General features: G+C 41.7%; 1 protein-coding gene across 1 annotated transcript in view; it reads left to right on the plus strand.

Moving 5' to 3' along the window:
- Positions 1-3,724: 3,724 nt before the first annotated feature.
- Positions 3,725-16,102, plus strand: part of wdr27 (WD repeat domain 27) — a gene marked incomplete at both ends in the record, with an annotated part of 197,280 nt that continues 184,902 nt past the window's right edge. Inside the window, 5 exons of the mRNA XM_080740095.1 lie at positions 3,725-3,868; positions 4,973-5,114; positions 10,299-10,423; positions 11,859-11,972; positions 15,079-15,130. Of these exons, the coding sequence (XP_080596221.1) occupies positions 3,725-3,868; positions 4,973-5,114; positions 10,299-10,423; positions 11,859-11,972; positions 15,079-15,130 (577 nt within the window). The remainder of the gene's footprint in view (positions 3,869-4,972; positions 5,115-10,298; positions 10,424-11,858; positions 11,973-15,078; positions 15,131-16,102) is intronic.

Consider the following 16,102-nt stretch of genomic DNA (forward strand, 5'->3'; position numbering starts at 1 on the left):
CTTCCTCGCCTATAGTTTTTAAAGGACAACATTTGTTTTACTTGGCGCCAGCAGAGCACACAAGTACTGCATTCGGTGCCCTCTGTGCGTCCCTGTGCATCTGTGTTTACTTCATCCAATGGAAAAATCCTTGAAAAAACACAGGGTGGGACGGTTTTCCATTCCGAAACCAGGTTAGCCTTCACCAGCGTCGGCAGGTTAGCATTTCACCAGGTTAGCATTCACCAGCGGACAGTACAAAGGCAGGGCCTTTAGCCAATGAGGGAGCAGTGTTCTCTTGCCTTTGGCTTGTTTCAATTGGGGTCCTTTTTTTATTAACTCATATAACTTTGAATGACTGATAAATAAAACATACCTCACGTGTGTGTGCGTGGCCGTAAGTGTGTAGCAGTTCATTTCAGGGTTGACTGTGTGTGTGTGTGTGTGTGTGTGTGTGTGTGTGTGTGTGTGTGTGTGTGTGCGCGCGTGTGTGTGTGTGTGTGTGTGTGTGTGTGTGAGTGTGTGTGTGTGTGTGTGTGTGTGTGTGTGTGTGTGTGTGTGTGTGTGTGCGCGCGTGATTTTAACAGTTTTTTATATAATTCAAAATGGTGGGAAATCTAAAGGTCAGAGGTCAAAAGTCAGAGTGGCAAAGTTGTTCGGCATGCCGCATATGTGTAGGCCTATACCGGTTTCATCGCTGTATGTCAAACAGAGAATGAGCTATACCTGTTTCAAAGGCTTCCTACAGCACCACCCTTTGGCCAATTGTTGCAAGCTTTGTGTTTTCTCAGTTTGGCATAGCCCTCTACGATATTGCTGAGTTTCATAAAATGCGACTGCACGGTCAAGCCAGGACAGAAAAAGTGGTGGAATAATAAAAATAGAAACACCAATATCAATGAGTGGCCTCAGCCACTTTGTGGCTTGGCCACTAATAAGAAAAACTACAATCTCAATAGTGGCTTACAAGCCCCTTACAGGGCTTGGCCACTACTTACATTTTGATTTATGTATATGAAATGTAGCTATAATTATGAACAAATTAATTATGAATACCTTATATTATTAAAGCCAAACAGTAGGCTACATTCTGCCAGTAAGGCAACATTCTGAGTCAACATTGTCAATACCGAGATATCCTGGGAGCGTGTCGCTGTTACTACATGTCATCTTTTCGACACAAAACTCTAAAGGCCAGTCCATACTTCGACCGAAACTGAAGATTTCGGTCAAAAGGTCCTTTTCGCATCAGCACCCACACCCTAGGCGGGGTTGGCGATAGGGCCTTTCTGTGGTGAGTTTGCATGTTCTCCCTGTGTCTCCTTGGGCATAGGCCCTCACACAAAAACATGCAGTAGTCCTGGTTTCTATACTACCTCCCCCTAGCCAGCCGGGTGCTCCCCAATGGCCCCTGGCGCGGCAGGGGGAGAGCGGAAACCAGGACTACAGGTTGTCACCAGGTGAGAAAAATGGGTTGCAAAACTGTGGGATAAAAAAACATAAAATAAATAAAGAAAAAAGAAAAAAGGTCCTTTTCGACCATAAAATTGTGTCCCTGGGGACTTCTGAAAAGCATTAGACCGAATGAGAGTTCGGAAATTTGCACGTCGGAAAACACAACTCACCGAACATTTCGGTCGAAGTATGGAGAGGCCTTTACCCTCACCCTAACCTTAACCTCTGTGGAGTGAGTCGCTAACCCTCCGGTCGAAATGGGCATTCGCAAAAGCGAGATTTCCCTGATATCCTTCCAAAACTTGTTGGTGTGGGTACAATTATTCCAAAATAAATGCAGCATTGGTTTAATTGACCCAATGAACAGTTAGTTCACACACATCTTTTTTGAACTTGAGGAGACTGCTAGCAGCTTGGCATTGATTGATTGAGTTTTACAGTTCGCATATAGGAAAGGACACGGGCCGTAGGCCTACTTGAGATACAGTTAGAGGTCTACTAATAGGATTAAAGGCCCATTCCCACTGCCGGGCCAGATGATATTTTTCCATTCAAGTGGATGGTATACAGATAAAAAATATAGGTCACAGATATCTTTTTATCAGTATCTTACCATCCACTTGAATGGAAGATATATATATATTATCTGTTTATCTGGCCCAGTGGGAATGAATGGGCCAGATAAACCCAAAGAAAGCACAACATTATGGCTAAGAAGGGGCACAGTTCATTGGTTGGCAGCTTGGCTTAGGTTAGGTCGCCATCTTGTGGCTTGACCGAGAAGAACAAGCACAGTTCAGGTGGTTCTGCGCTACCATTTGATTGATTGATTGAAGGCTTTATTAGAAGTTTGCATAGGAAAATGTACAGATTCATGACGGTACAGTTCACTGGTACAAGGTCTACTAAAAGGAGATCCATGAAAAGACTAAGCTTATTTCAACAGGAAACCATTAAAGTATCTCATATAACATTGAATGACAGACAAATAGAACACAGTACTATGCAGTAGATATGTAAAGAAAAAAAGAAAACAGTAGGTCTATACAATCAGTAAGTACAGTATATACAATATATACAAGGAAGGGGCAGGTAACAGTAAGTCTAGACAATCAGTATGTACAGTATATACAAGGAAGGGGCAGGGAGGGTAGGGTTGGGCTAGGTTTTTACCAGTTGTGAACGGCTGCTGCCTGTAAGTGGTTTTTTAGGGCAATTTTAAAGGATGCTAGTGATCCACACTCCTTTATGGCCTTCGGTATTGGCATTCCACATTTTTGTGGTGTAGCAGAAGAACGAGTTCGACCCTTTCTTTGAGTTGACTCTGGGTTGAACGTGATCTGTGGCACTGCCTCTGGTGTTGTAATTATGGACATCCTTAACGTTTTTAAAGTATTTTGACAGGTACTTGGGTATCATAGTGGTGTAGTGTATCTTGTACACCAGGCCCATTGCAAGTTGCTGTACTCTGTCATCTACTCTGAGCCACCCCACTCTTAACTGGTGAGTAGCGGTGAGGTGAGTCTGATTGGGAAGGTTAAGCAGGACCCTAATTAGTTTATTTTGGGCTGTTTGGAGTTTAGTTTTTAGGGCTTGTGGGGCGTCACGATACCATACGTGGACTCCATAGTCAAAGAGGGGCTGGATTATTGCACCAGCTATGGTCTTCAGTGTGTTGAAGTTGACCATTGGGGCGATCCTCTGTAGGAAACGAGTTCGTTGGTTGATTTTTTGTATTACTTTTGAAGTCATCTTTTCGCTGGAAAGATTAGCTTCAAGGATACATCCTAAGTAGGAGATTTCGTTTTTTCGTGTTATGACCTTATCACCCACTTTGATTGTGAAGTTCTCTACCTTTTTGAGGTTATGATTTGATCCAAAGAGGATGGACTCGGTTTTGCCCAGGTGAATTGATAATTTGTTGTCGTTAAGCCATGTGCAGATCTTACTCAGTTCAGAGTTAAGTGTCTTTTCAACCTGCAAGTGGTCCTTGCCCGAGACTAGGAGAGCCGAGTCATCCGCGAACAGGAACAGGTTGCAATCGCAAGCAGATGCCATGTCGTTCACGTATATTAGGAACAACAGAGGTCCCAGTATGCTACCATGGCAACGTGTTGTATTATGGGACGTCTGTTGGGGACAGGATAGCCGCCCCCAAACAAACATTATGGTGTCTGTCTTCTTGACCGCATGCTGTCTGTGCTAGACTTCTTTGTTGGCTACGTGTAAGTCATTTGCAATTAGATTCCCATAGTTGGTTAATGTTTACATTGATATATTGCTAGATAAGATGATGATAATGAGAGAGAAGCTGTCTTTAAGCTGTGACAGACCCATGTCTCAGCTGCAGCTGGCATGCTGTGCGTCGCACTGCTGCGTCCCGCTGAACCGCAAAGACCTGCTCATATACAGCAACACACACACAGGCCAGAAGGTGAGTGAGAGACAGATACAGTCCTCATATTATGGCAATTAAACTGTAGATATGTTTCTGTGGATAAATGCTAAATGGGTGTAGGCTATATTGATTGATTGATTGATTGATTATTTTATAGGAAAAGCACAGCACAGTAGGCCTAGGCTACTGTACAGTTCAGATACACGGTCTACTAATTGGATTAAAACCCAAGAAAGAACAATGGCTTGTTTACATTGGGGTCCTTTGGTGTGTGTGTGTGTGTGTGTGTGTGTGTGTGTGTGTGTGTGTGTGTGTGTGTGTGTCAGGTCGGGGGGTATGAGTAGGGCTTTGTTTTTCAACCATCTGGCTATATATAGGCCTACCATATGACCATACTGTACAATACGGCTGTATAGAGTATAGAGTGTTTGTTATTTCTTCAGCTCTTTATAAACATGTTCACCCCTGGTCATGTCCGCCGACCTCCTCGCAATGGTCGCCACCAGCTTTTCATAGTAAATGTAACCCCAGTAAAACTACGCCAAAACCTAACCTTATTCCTAATGGTAACCTCAGTAAAACTATGTCTAACCCTAAACCTAACCTTATTCCTAATGGTAACCTCAGTAAAACTATGTCTAACCCTAAACATATTCCTAACCCAATTATCCTGCAGTCAAAGGAATGTTTTTTTTTTCTTATTTTTTTGTAACCCATTTTTCACCCATTGCCAATTGCTAAGCTGTAATCCTAGGCTCTGCTCATATGAGGAGTGAGCAGGCCGCTTCTTATCACCTGACAGGGGGGAGCTTCCCTGGTTGGACGTAGGGCGTGGAACACGTTCTTCCAACCAGTTCCTTTCCCCTCCATTAGGCGTCCCGACTGGCCAGGGGGGGGGGGGGGCAGTATAGAGACCAGGATTACTTTTTTTGTGAGGATACCTACCCTAGGAGACACAGGGAGAACATGCAAACTCCACACAGAAAGGCCCTTTTGCCAACCCCACCTGGGGTTTGGGCACTGATGACGCGGAGGAGAGAACACGCCCCCAGCGCCCAAAGCGTCCCCCGGCGGGAATCGAACCCAGGAAGGAATATGTTTTACATTTATGTGTGTGTGTGTGTGTGTTGTCTGCTCCAGCCCTTGCTGCTCACAGGTCATCATGGGGTCATCGGTGCCACGGTCTTTGGGACGGCCAGAGACCCCGTTCTCCTCTGCTCTGCCTCGGCTGATTACGTCATAGTGTGGGACATGGAGCGCTGTCAGCAAAGAGCAGCACAGGGTAAGGAAAGACCTTGAATTGATTGAAATCAATTCTCGCTATGATTAACAGGCTAAACATTCCTAAATCGATTTAGTTGCCTCTATCCGGTTGTTGGCAACCAGACTGCCACTTACATCGACCTCTCTGAAACACATGAGGTTATGTTGTAAACCAGTGGTTCTCAACCTGTGGGTTGGGACCCCCAGTTAGGTCCCCAAATTATTTTGTTTGGGGGGGGGGGGGGGGGGGGGGGGGTCGCCAGATGATTAACTTAATGTGCAACATTGTTTTCTCTCTCAACAGTAACCAAAGTAAAGTTTAAAGGTGTATTCAGTGATAATGAAAGTGGCCGGGGGTCAACTTGTCCCTTACTGGCCTTACAGCGTGGAAATGTGTAGTTTTTTATAGATTTTTTACACCATTATAATGTTCTCGTTTTGATCATTAGCCCATTCACTGAATATCGGTAGGCCTACATCTCCAGCTTCAGGATATGTATGATACTGATTTACTACGAGACTGTATGGCATTTTATGAGTTCAGTAGTTTACAATCTAGGCATTTAGCAGACGTTCTTAATTCAGAGCGACTGTGGTTCTCAAAGCTTTTATTTTGACCATCATAACTAAACATCATGACATAACTACAGCCATACTCTACCCTGATTGGTCGAGGACTGGCTGGCCACCTCTGAAAACCGAATCTATCTATGCTCGTAACACGGGCCATGGTGGAAGTCCTTATATGGTTAGCACACATTCTAGTGAGGAGAATGATTGGAAAATGTACCAATTATATTTTTATTTGAATGAAATACAATCACTGAATATAGAGGGTATCTGCACATTTCTAAAGTGACAATTTATGGACTTCTTAATACCTCTTAAATGACAAATTAAAGATTGGCCAAACTGTCAAATGAGGCAGAAATTGTGAAAAGGAAAGACGTCGATTGAAATAATTTCTCTGTGTTCTCCTGTACAACTCGCTAGGATTAACAGGCCAAACCAGGAGGGTCCAAACCTTTTTCCAAAGGGGGCCACAATAGAAAATATTAAAACAACAAAGGGCCGACTACACCTCCTGACAAAATGTACTTTAGGTTGGGCCATAACAAAGTCACATACATATGCATCACGGATGGGACGATCATCGATATTATCGTTTATTGTAGATAGCTAGATAGATAGATAGATAGATACCTTTATTATCCCAAGGGGGAAATTCAGTTGTCCCGTTGTAGCACAGCAGTATACAGTTATTTACAAAGTTACAGAGAAGTAGGAAAAGATAGATAAGAGTAAAAAACAAGAGCAGTACAGTACCAATAAAGAGAAGGTGCATCAATAGAGGGGGCGAATTAAATATAAGTATATATACATAAAGTGTCTTACAAAAAAGAGACCAAAGCAGTCAATGCTAGTTAGTGCAACAATTATCTCACTGTCATTGTTAAACAAGACAAATACTCAGAAACTACCAACACAACCTAATAGTGCAATGTCGAAAATCAGTGCGAAAAAACAAACAAACAACAGAAACGGCTCAGAGCAGAAGAAACTAGGCAGCGTGTCACCGCACGATAATCGTATCGTGGAGATTTAATATATCGTGATATCGTCCTCCGTCATGCACTGGGATCAATTCACCTTTTATTTGCCGAGCTGCATATCCAGTACCACTTAAACCCTCTATAATTGGTAAAAGGTACTTATAATATACATACTTGATACAGTCTTTTTTTACACTCTGTATCACTTTCTTTTCACTCTCTATCAAATGTCTTTCCCAAAAAATAGCCGATCTACAAGCTCAGCTTATAGATCTGCAATCTTTTGGGCAAATGTTCCGCCCCAGGATAATGGATTTTGACTATCGCGATAATATCGTAAATCGCAATTTCTTTTGTCACAATAATCGATATGAAATGTTCATATCGTCCCATCCCTGCTATCATCATCAATGTTTTAATATCAGGTGTGTGTTTTGAACAAAACACAAATAACTCACATTACCAGACGTGCAAGGTACAAAAATATAGCCTTTCTTTGACCTGTCATGTCATGGTCCCAGTTCACCACTAGAGGGCACCAATAGAACAAACTTTGAGGTGGTATCCCTCCCTGTCTTGTATGCCAAGGGTTACATGTTCATTATGGCATCTTGTATTTAAAGGTAGGCTAAGGTTTAAACCAGTAAGACTCCCTAATCGGGAGATAAGCGACCGTTGGTCGCTTATCTCCATAAATAGGCCAAAAAGTAGTTTGTGCAAAATCGTCCTGATGGTGGCGCTAGATGGGACAGATGCGTTGTGATTACATGACTGTAGAGATACTGTGTACTGGTGTGCATGATTTTAGGGCAAAATCTGTAGGAGCAGGGTGACTGTAGAGATACTGTGTAGTGGTTTGTGTGATTTTAGGGCAAATTCTGTAGGAGCAGTGTCCAAAAATGTGTTTTTTAAAAATCAGCCAGATGGTGTTTGAGAGAGAGAGAGAGTGTGTGTGTGTGTGTGTGTGTGTGTGTGTGTGTGTGTGTGTGTGTGTGTGTGTGTGTGTGTGTGTGTGTGTGTGTGTGTGTGTGTGTGTGTGTGTGACACAGAGAGAGCAGCCCCGTTGGGGTGGTCATTTGGTCATTTTTGCACATTTGGTAATTTTTTACACCTGGGGGTCCCCCAGGGACCTGGGGGTCCCCGAAACTCCGGGGGTCCTTGGAGGTTGTAGTTTGGCAGGCAAGGAGTGTGTGTGCAAAATCTGGCATGGATCGGGGCAACGGTTGCAGAGATATGAGCAGGGCAAAAGTGTGACGTGTGACGTGTGACAGAGGGAGTGACGGAGGGAGTGACGGAGGGACAGCCGGTGGAGGTTTGGATAGTGTGCAAGTAACTGCGACCTACGGTCGCAATAAGTATTAAATAGCTATATGTTCTGATAGTAATCATTGCTATAGAGTGTTTGTTCAGTAACAGTGTTAAATAGCTCTATATTGTGATAGTAATCATTGCTATAGAGTGTTCAGTAACAGTGTTAAATAGCTCTATATTGTGACAGTAATCATTGCTATAGAGTACGGGTGCCCACACTTTTTTGACGTGAGATCTACTTTTAAAATGAGTAGCTCAACATGATCTACCCATCCAAAATGTTTTAGCTGAGGGCCTGAGGGAGGCTTTGGAATAGCAGCACTGGCGTTACATTTTAGGGGGAAATAAATGCGAAATACTGGGGAAAATGTCTTCATCCCATTCTGTATGGAAGTGGTACAGTAGGTTTTGAGGTTCTTTGTAATGCTACTGACTCTTGAACAACGTATTGCATTGGAGGTTTGCCTACTTTAGAAGCCATGAAGGGAGCTGACAGGCCCTTCTTGATGTCATATTGACATATATTTTAATTATACATTTTTAGAGGCATGTCATGTCACGTGGTCTACCTGCACACACCCTTGGTGATCTAACTGGTAGAACACAATCTACCTTTTGGGCACCCCTGAGTGTTTCTTCAGTAACAGTGTTAAATAGCTCTATATTATGACAGTAATCATTGCTATAGAGTGTTTGTTCAGTAACAGCGTTAAATAGCTCTATATTGTGACAGTAATCATTGCTATAGAGTGTTTGTTCAGTAACAGTGTTAAATAGCTCTATATTGTGACAGTAATCATTGCTATAGAGTGTTTGTTCAGTAACAGCGTTAAATAGCTCTATATTGTGACAGTAATCATTGCTATAGAGTGTTTGTTCAGTAACAGTAGTCACTCTATAGACCATATTCACACCGCGGCCATCTTTGATCACATGACTTCCTGGAGTAGCAGCCTGCATTACAAACCATTGTGAACAATGGAGCGATGGTCCCAAAATATGAGTTCTATTCAACCAATTTCTTTTTACCAAATTGACAAATGGGCAGATGACAACATCATCATCCCCAAAAGGATTAAATAGAAGGGTACATCCACAATATTCATGGTAGTTAGGTTGCAACCTTACTGTGTACAAAGACTTGCTGTCTGTGCAGTGCTTGCTCCACTATCATATTAACTATTTGTTGTTAGATTGTTTCTGATTAATATGCAAAAATCACGATACAGTATTATTAACTATATGATGGCAGAGCAAGCACTAGTCTGCATACTGTAGCAAGTATTTGTACAGAGTAACACTGCAACCTAACTACCATGAATATTGTGGATATACCCTTCTATTTAATCCTTTTGGGGATGTTGATGTTGTCATCTGCCCATTTGTCAATTTGGTGAAAAGAAATTGGTTGAACAGAACTCATATTGTGGGACCATCGCTCTATTGTTCACAATGGTTTGTAATGCAGGCTGCTACTCCAGGAAGTCATGTGATCAAAGATGGCCACGGTGTGAAAATGGTCTATTACACAGGAAAGGCATTTTCATGTTGGGATACCAATTGTATCCAATCAGGAATAAAATATGTAGTCACATCTGTAAATAAAGGGTTCTATTATACAGATTAAACAAGGTAAATCAGAAGTGATGATACAAATAAACAAGCAGACAACATTGGAACTGGAACACTATAAAACTGAAGCTGATAAATCTCTCTGATTGGATGAAATCTTGTCACCTACCTGAACATGTTCTTATTAAAGAGCTGGAGAGACAGGGAGACACCTGTTACAGAACAAACACTCTATAGCAGGGGTTGTTATATTAACCACTTGAACCCTAGTGTCCATATACTGAGAACCGTAGCCAAAAATAGCAGATCTACAAGCTCACAATGCCTCATGCTTGTAGATCAGCTATTTTCGGTAAAGAGGTTTGGTGTAGAGGGGAAAAGGAGCAGACCGAGTACAGAGTGAAAGGTCAAGTTTATTAAATATTATTGACAGTTCAAGTGGTTAAATATCTGAAAACACAAACTAAAATACACTGATGACTGTGCTGTCAAACGATTAAACTCTATAGAATCTATGAAAAGGTTGTGGGGGTCCCTGGCCTGCTTCATCTCTCTCTGAACTAAGGGGTCCTTGTCCTGAAAACGTTGAAGACCCCTGCTCTATAGCAATGATTACTATCATAAAATAGAGCTTTAACTCGTTAACGTTTTGTTTTTAATCAAACTATCGATCCCGCTAACAACTTCACTGCATGTGCCATCATGCTGGTTGCAGCGGTTGCAGTAATAATGGACTGCAGCAGTCATGGTTGCTGTGTTGTTTGCAGGCAGGATTGCAGCTGGAACCGTCATTGGGACGTCGCTGGGTGAAGTGGACCACCTGGCATTCAGTTTGTCTGATCAACGCGTAGCGGCCTGCTCTGGAACCACCGTCTACATACTGAGCTCCAAGGTATGACATATGACTCAGAAGAGTGCACTAACGGTTCCATAAAGGCAGTGGTTCTCAACCTGTGGGGTCCCCAAATTATTTTGGGGGGAGGACCCCAGATGATTAACTTAATGTGCAACATTGTTTTTGAGCGGTGGTCACACCGTCTCCATAGCGTGGCCGTGTGTGTATCCGTGTATGTATGTATGTATGTATGTGTGTCTGTCTGTCTGTCTGTATGTAGCCTGTGGTGTATGTAGCCTGCTATACCTTTTCTGACCACACATGTTAAGGGAGGGGCGCTGTTGTTCAGGCCAGGCCAGGCACACTCATGCACGCACGCACGCACGCACGCACGCATGCACGCACGCATGCACGCGCACGCACACACACACACACACACACACGCACGCAGCCTCCACCGCTCAGTTCACACAAGTGTGATTTTTTCACTCAGCAGTAAACAAACCAACATATAGTTTAAGTGTATAGAGGGTATCTGCACATTTCCAAAGTGACAAGACGTGTATAGTCTAAAGTGACACCGGGTCCGAATTTGTCCACATTCAGACAATATTGTGTGGTCTGTCCACGCGGGAAAATCGGACCCTGTCTGCAAAGGCCTTACGGCCACCCCACATAGTGAAAAGGTATAGAGGGTATGCGCGGGACATCATCGTACCCGGAGGTTATGTGGGAACGCCTACTGAGTGGCAAAAAACAGTCAGTAGGAGTCAGTAAGAGTCATGATAGTCGGAGGCCTTAGGGTTTTTCGCGCTAATCAGTCATCTGTGCAAAAAAAGCGCCACATTTTGCACAGATGTAGCCCAGGGCATGCTCTAATGATTTAGCTAGGGTGCCCGAGTCGGCGACCTTCGGGGTCGCCACAGCGGCCAAATCAAGTTGGGCTCCCATCGACTTTCTATACAGGAAGAAAATACCCAGAAAAACGTTTTTTTTTTCTTTTTTTTTTTTCTGTGTATTTAAATAGGATGTGAGGGGTCTTTTGTGCAAAACAAATGCTTGCAATGGATTCAGCATCATGACAAACCCATAGTTAAACCCCTCACATCCTACTTAAATACACAAAAAAAGAAAAATGTTTTTCTGGGTATTTTCCTCTTGTATAGAAAGTCGATGGGAGCCCAACTTGATTTGGCCGCTATGGCGACCCCGAAGGTCGCAAACTTGGGCGCCCTAGCTAAATCATTAGAGCATGCCCTAGGGCTAGGCTACATCTGTGCAAAATTTGGCGCTTTTAGACTGATTAGCGCGAAATTACCATTCTATCTCCCTAAGGCCCCCAACTATGATGAGTCGGTAGGAGTGAGGAGGAGAGCTTCCAAACTCCAGTGCTTCATGCTGCTTCATGTTTTGCCACTCAGTCTGCCCATGGTGCTGATCCTGAGTGGCATACGATGCATACTCTATGAGTGGTCTTTCTCCTCCACTCTAGAAAGAGGAGGTGATGTGTACGTTGAGCGGTCATCTGGGTCCACTGACGTCTGCAGAGTTCTGTCCCTGGAACGTTGACATTCTCGTCACCACATCAGAGGACCGAACATTCAAGGTACTGTACTTATTATTTTACATTTCAGACAATCCTGTCAAACAGAATCTTTACTTAAATGTAGGGTATTAAGTGATTTCACTTTTCAATTTCAGTTTTCATGTAGGTGACAGGCAGGTAGTACGAGCGTTTCAGGCAAAAATCGTGCACTTTATGAAAGAAGCATGAAATTTGGCACACAGTTAGAACATGCCATATGGAACATTTTTGACTATAGGGGCATTGGATTCTGAATCCAATGCAAGCATTTGTTTTGCACGAAAAACATTCCTTTCCGAGAAACGGCCACCACAAAACTTTGAAAAGTGATGACTCATCACTAAACCATAGTTTTATGGGGTCCGTTTTTAGCCCATGGAATGTTTTTTGTGCAAAACAAATGTTTGCATTGGATTCAGAATCCCGAATAACCCTTAGTTTGACCCCTCACATGCTACTTAAAGCATATTTATTTTTGGAGCTGTGTGAAGCACAGGCTCCCTATACGTGGCCGTGTGGGTCTGTCTGTGTGTCTGTCTGTCTGTGTGTGTGTGTGTCTGTATGTAGCCTGAACTTCCTAAACTTCGGCACGCTACTAGTCCCACAGTTTTGCCACCACACACTCGCGCCATATGTCAAATCGACCGGCTTACTTGGGAATCGTGGGCTAGTAACTTGCTAAGAGAAAGGTTCAATAGTTTAATTGATATTAATTTATTAGTGAATTAATTTTCCCCATTGACTTATAATGGGAATCGCAAAAACTCACATTCAATTATTTGTCTCTCGCAAACCATAGGGGCTAGAGTTTCAAGACTTGGAGAGGAGGTTCATAATGATTTCAAGGATTAAATAAAAAATAATTGTGTCATTTGGCCGCATGGTGGCGCCATAACACCCCACTTTACGTTTTGGCCTGTAACTCTTGAACCGTAGGTCGGAAAATTAAAAATATTTTTTCCCTGGATTCCTTGGGTCATGACGCATCTCCCCATATAGGCCACGCCCATTTGCGCCATGATAGATTTTCCGCCATCTTGAATTTTCTCCAAAACACACTTTTTGCTCCTTTTCCTACACATTTTCTTCAAATGTCACAAAAATCGGTACACATGATCCACACACACACACACACACACACACACACACACACACACACACACACACACACACACACACACACACACAGCTCCACTTCACACGGGTGTGATTTTTTGTATTATTTTACTGTATAGTAAAGTCTATGAGAGCCCAACTTTGATTGGCTCCCACAAGTTTCCCAAGACAAATCTGCAATGCCCCTATAGCCAAAAATGTTCCATATGGCCTGTTCTAACTGTGTGCCAAATTTCATGCTTCTTTCATAAAGTGCACGATTCCATCAAAATACTGCCCGAAACGCCTGGACTAAGGGGCCTTCCTCCAATCATGATGAAGTGGGGGCGGGCCTTGGTGCGCGTAAGGCCCGCCCCCACTCGACCATGATTGGAGGAAGGCCCCACTCTCTCCTGATAGGATGATAGGAGGAAAACCTGTCATCCAACAGTTTTGGTGGAGAAACTGAAAGTGCTTTTTTCTCCTCACAGTGCTATCAGAACATAACTATCAGAACATAACACTCTATAGTAACTAGTGCTATCAGAACATAACACTCTATAGTAACTAGTGCTATCAGAACATAACACTCTATAGTAACCAGTACTATCAGAACATAACACTCTATAGTAACTAGTACTATCAGACCATAACACTGTATAGTAATAGTAACTAGTACTATCAGAACATTACACTCTATAGTAATTAGTACTATCAGAACATAACACTCTATAGTAATAGTAACTAGTACTATCAGAACATAACACTCTATAGTAATAGTAACTAGTACTATCAGAACATAACACTCTATAGTAATAGTAACTAGTACTATCAGAACATAACACTCTATAGTAATAGTAGCTAGTACTATCAGAACATAACACTCTATAGTAATAGTAACTAGTACTATCAGAACATAACACTCTATAGTAATAGTAACTAGAACTATCAGAACATAACACTCTTTAGTAATAGTAACTAGTACTATCAGAACATAACACTCTATAGTAATAGTAACTAGTAGGGGTGTAACGATACATTGTAATAGCGATTCGATACATATCACGATACATGGTTGACGATACGATACATGGACGATATTGGTTTATTCATGGCGATACAATACGATTCGATTCAATGATTTAAAATCGATATAGTAACTATTTAGAAAGACATTACATCTGTGTGAAAGGTGTGGATAGTGCAGGTTTTTAAGGGAAACATGTATTATTATGGATATAAATAAGTAAACACTGTGATTATCTGCCAAATACATGGACATTGTATATTGATAAACCTGCACCTTGACATGAACCCAGAGATTACACACATTTATCGATAGACCAGTGTAGCTATATGGAATGGAAAAGTAATTAAACCCCTCCTTTTATTTTTTTCTTCTTAAAAATGCTAAATACAATGCCCAAGTAGGTAGTATCGATACAATCGATTCTTTGCACTGCCGATTCGATACGATACAAAATAAAACGATACGATTCGATTTTAGCTGTTTTCATTTCGATTTACTTCGATTTTTTAAGTTAAAAACGATATTTCGATACAGTTACTATATCGTTACACCCCTAGTAACTAGTACTATCAGAACATAACACTCTATAGTAATAGTAACTAGTACTTTCAGAACACAACACTCTATAGTAATAGTAACTAGTACTATCAGAACATAACACTCTATAGTAATAGTAACTAGTACTATCAGAACATAACACTCTATAGTAATAGTAACTAGTACTATCAGAACATAACACTGTATAGTAACTATTACTATCAGAACATAACACTCTATAGTAATAGTAACTAGTGCTATCAGAACATAACACTCTATAGTAACTAGTACTATCAGAACACAGATCCATTTTGTTATTATTTGAATTAAATGAAGTCACTTACCCCACCTTTAATTTATTATTTAGCTACGCTGTTTGAAGGAAATGCGTTACTCGTGACATATTTAATTACTGTTGTCATAAGATACATAGAACGGATACTTAGCTGTGTTCCTTTATTTCAGGTGTGGGATTTAACAACACAGTGTGTGTACTACCAGTCCTTCGTCCTCTCAGGTATGATATGAACTGGAAACATGAATGTGAGCTAGGGCTTCACCAAATATTCAAATATCAAAGTCACTATTCAACATTGTTCACCAAAGTCGAATATTCCCTTTTTTTTTTTTTTTTATTGTTTTCTCTTTAAAACAATATATTTCTTCATGGTTTATAAAGCTTGGCTAGATAGGAAGTCATAAGAATGAGCTGTCAATGCCCCTGGTGGATGAATTTATTAATGCTCTATACCAGGTTTTCTCAAACCTTTTTAGGCCGTGACCCCCAAAATAAACATATTTGAACTGGGGACCCCCACCCTGACAAGCACTTGGAATTGTAGGTATTACATTTAATGTGACTCGGTTCCGCAGATACATATTGTGAAAATGGCAGATCTACATGCTCACAACGCCTCGCAACGCGGGGCGTTGTGAGCATGTAGATCGGCTATTTTCACAATGTTCGCCTCTTGCTTACTTAATATTTGACAGTTTGGCCAGTCCTGTAGAATATTCGACTATTCGAATACTTTGAGGTCGAATAATTCGAATACTAAAAATCACTATTCGTGAATGCCCTAGTGTGAACGCAGTATTTATAAAGTTAACACATTTATGTCACTGTTCCAATCTCACTATGTGACTTTGATAAGCTGTACGCCGTATATTGAATTTAGCAAATAGAGAAATTGATAAATAAATGGTCTGCTCACTGATTGCGACTGAAGGTCGCAGTTTAGTATGAGAAACGGCACATTTTGTCATCGTCCGTGTACGCTCAGTTTGACTCTCTGACATCACTGTGATGTCAGGGGAACCACACTAACATAATCCCTTTTATGCCCATATATGGAGATCCCTGATGTCATCAATATTAAGCCTATATCTAACTGGACTTCATATGGGAATGCCCATATATGGAGGTCACATCGGCCACATACCACACTAACAGAATCCATATATGGCCAAGACAGCCCATATCTGTGTG

Source organism: Nannobrachium achirus (genome assembly GCF_963921795.1).
Source record: "Nannobrachium achirus genome assembly, chromosome: 13".
In the NCBI taxonomy this organism is placed as follows: domain Eukaryota; kingdom Metazoa; phylum Chordata; class Actinopteri; order Myctophiformes; family Myctophidae; genus Nannobrachium; species Nannobrachium achirus.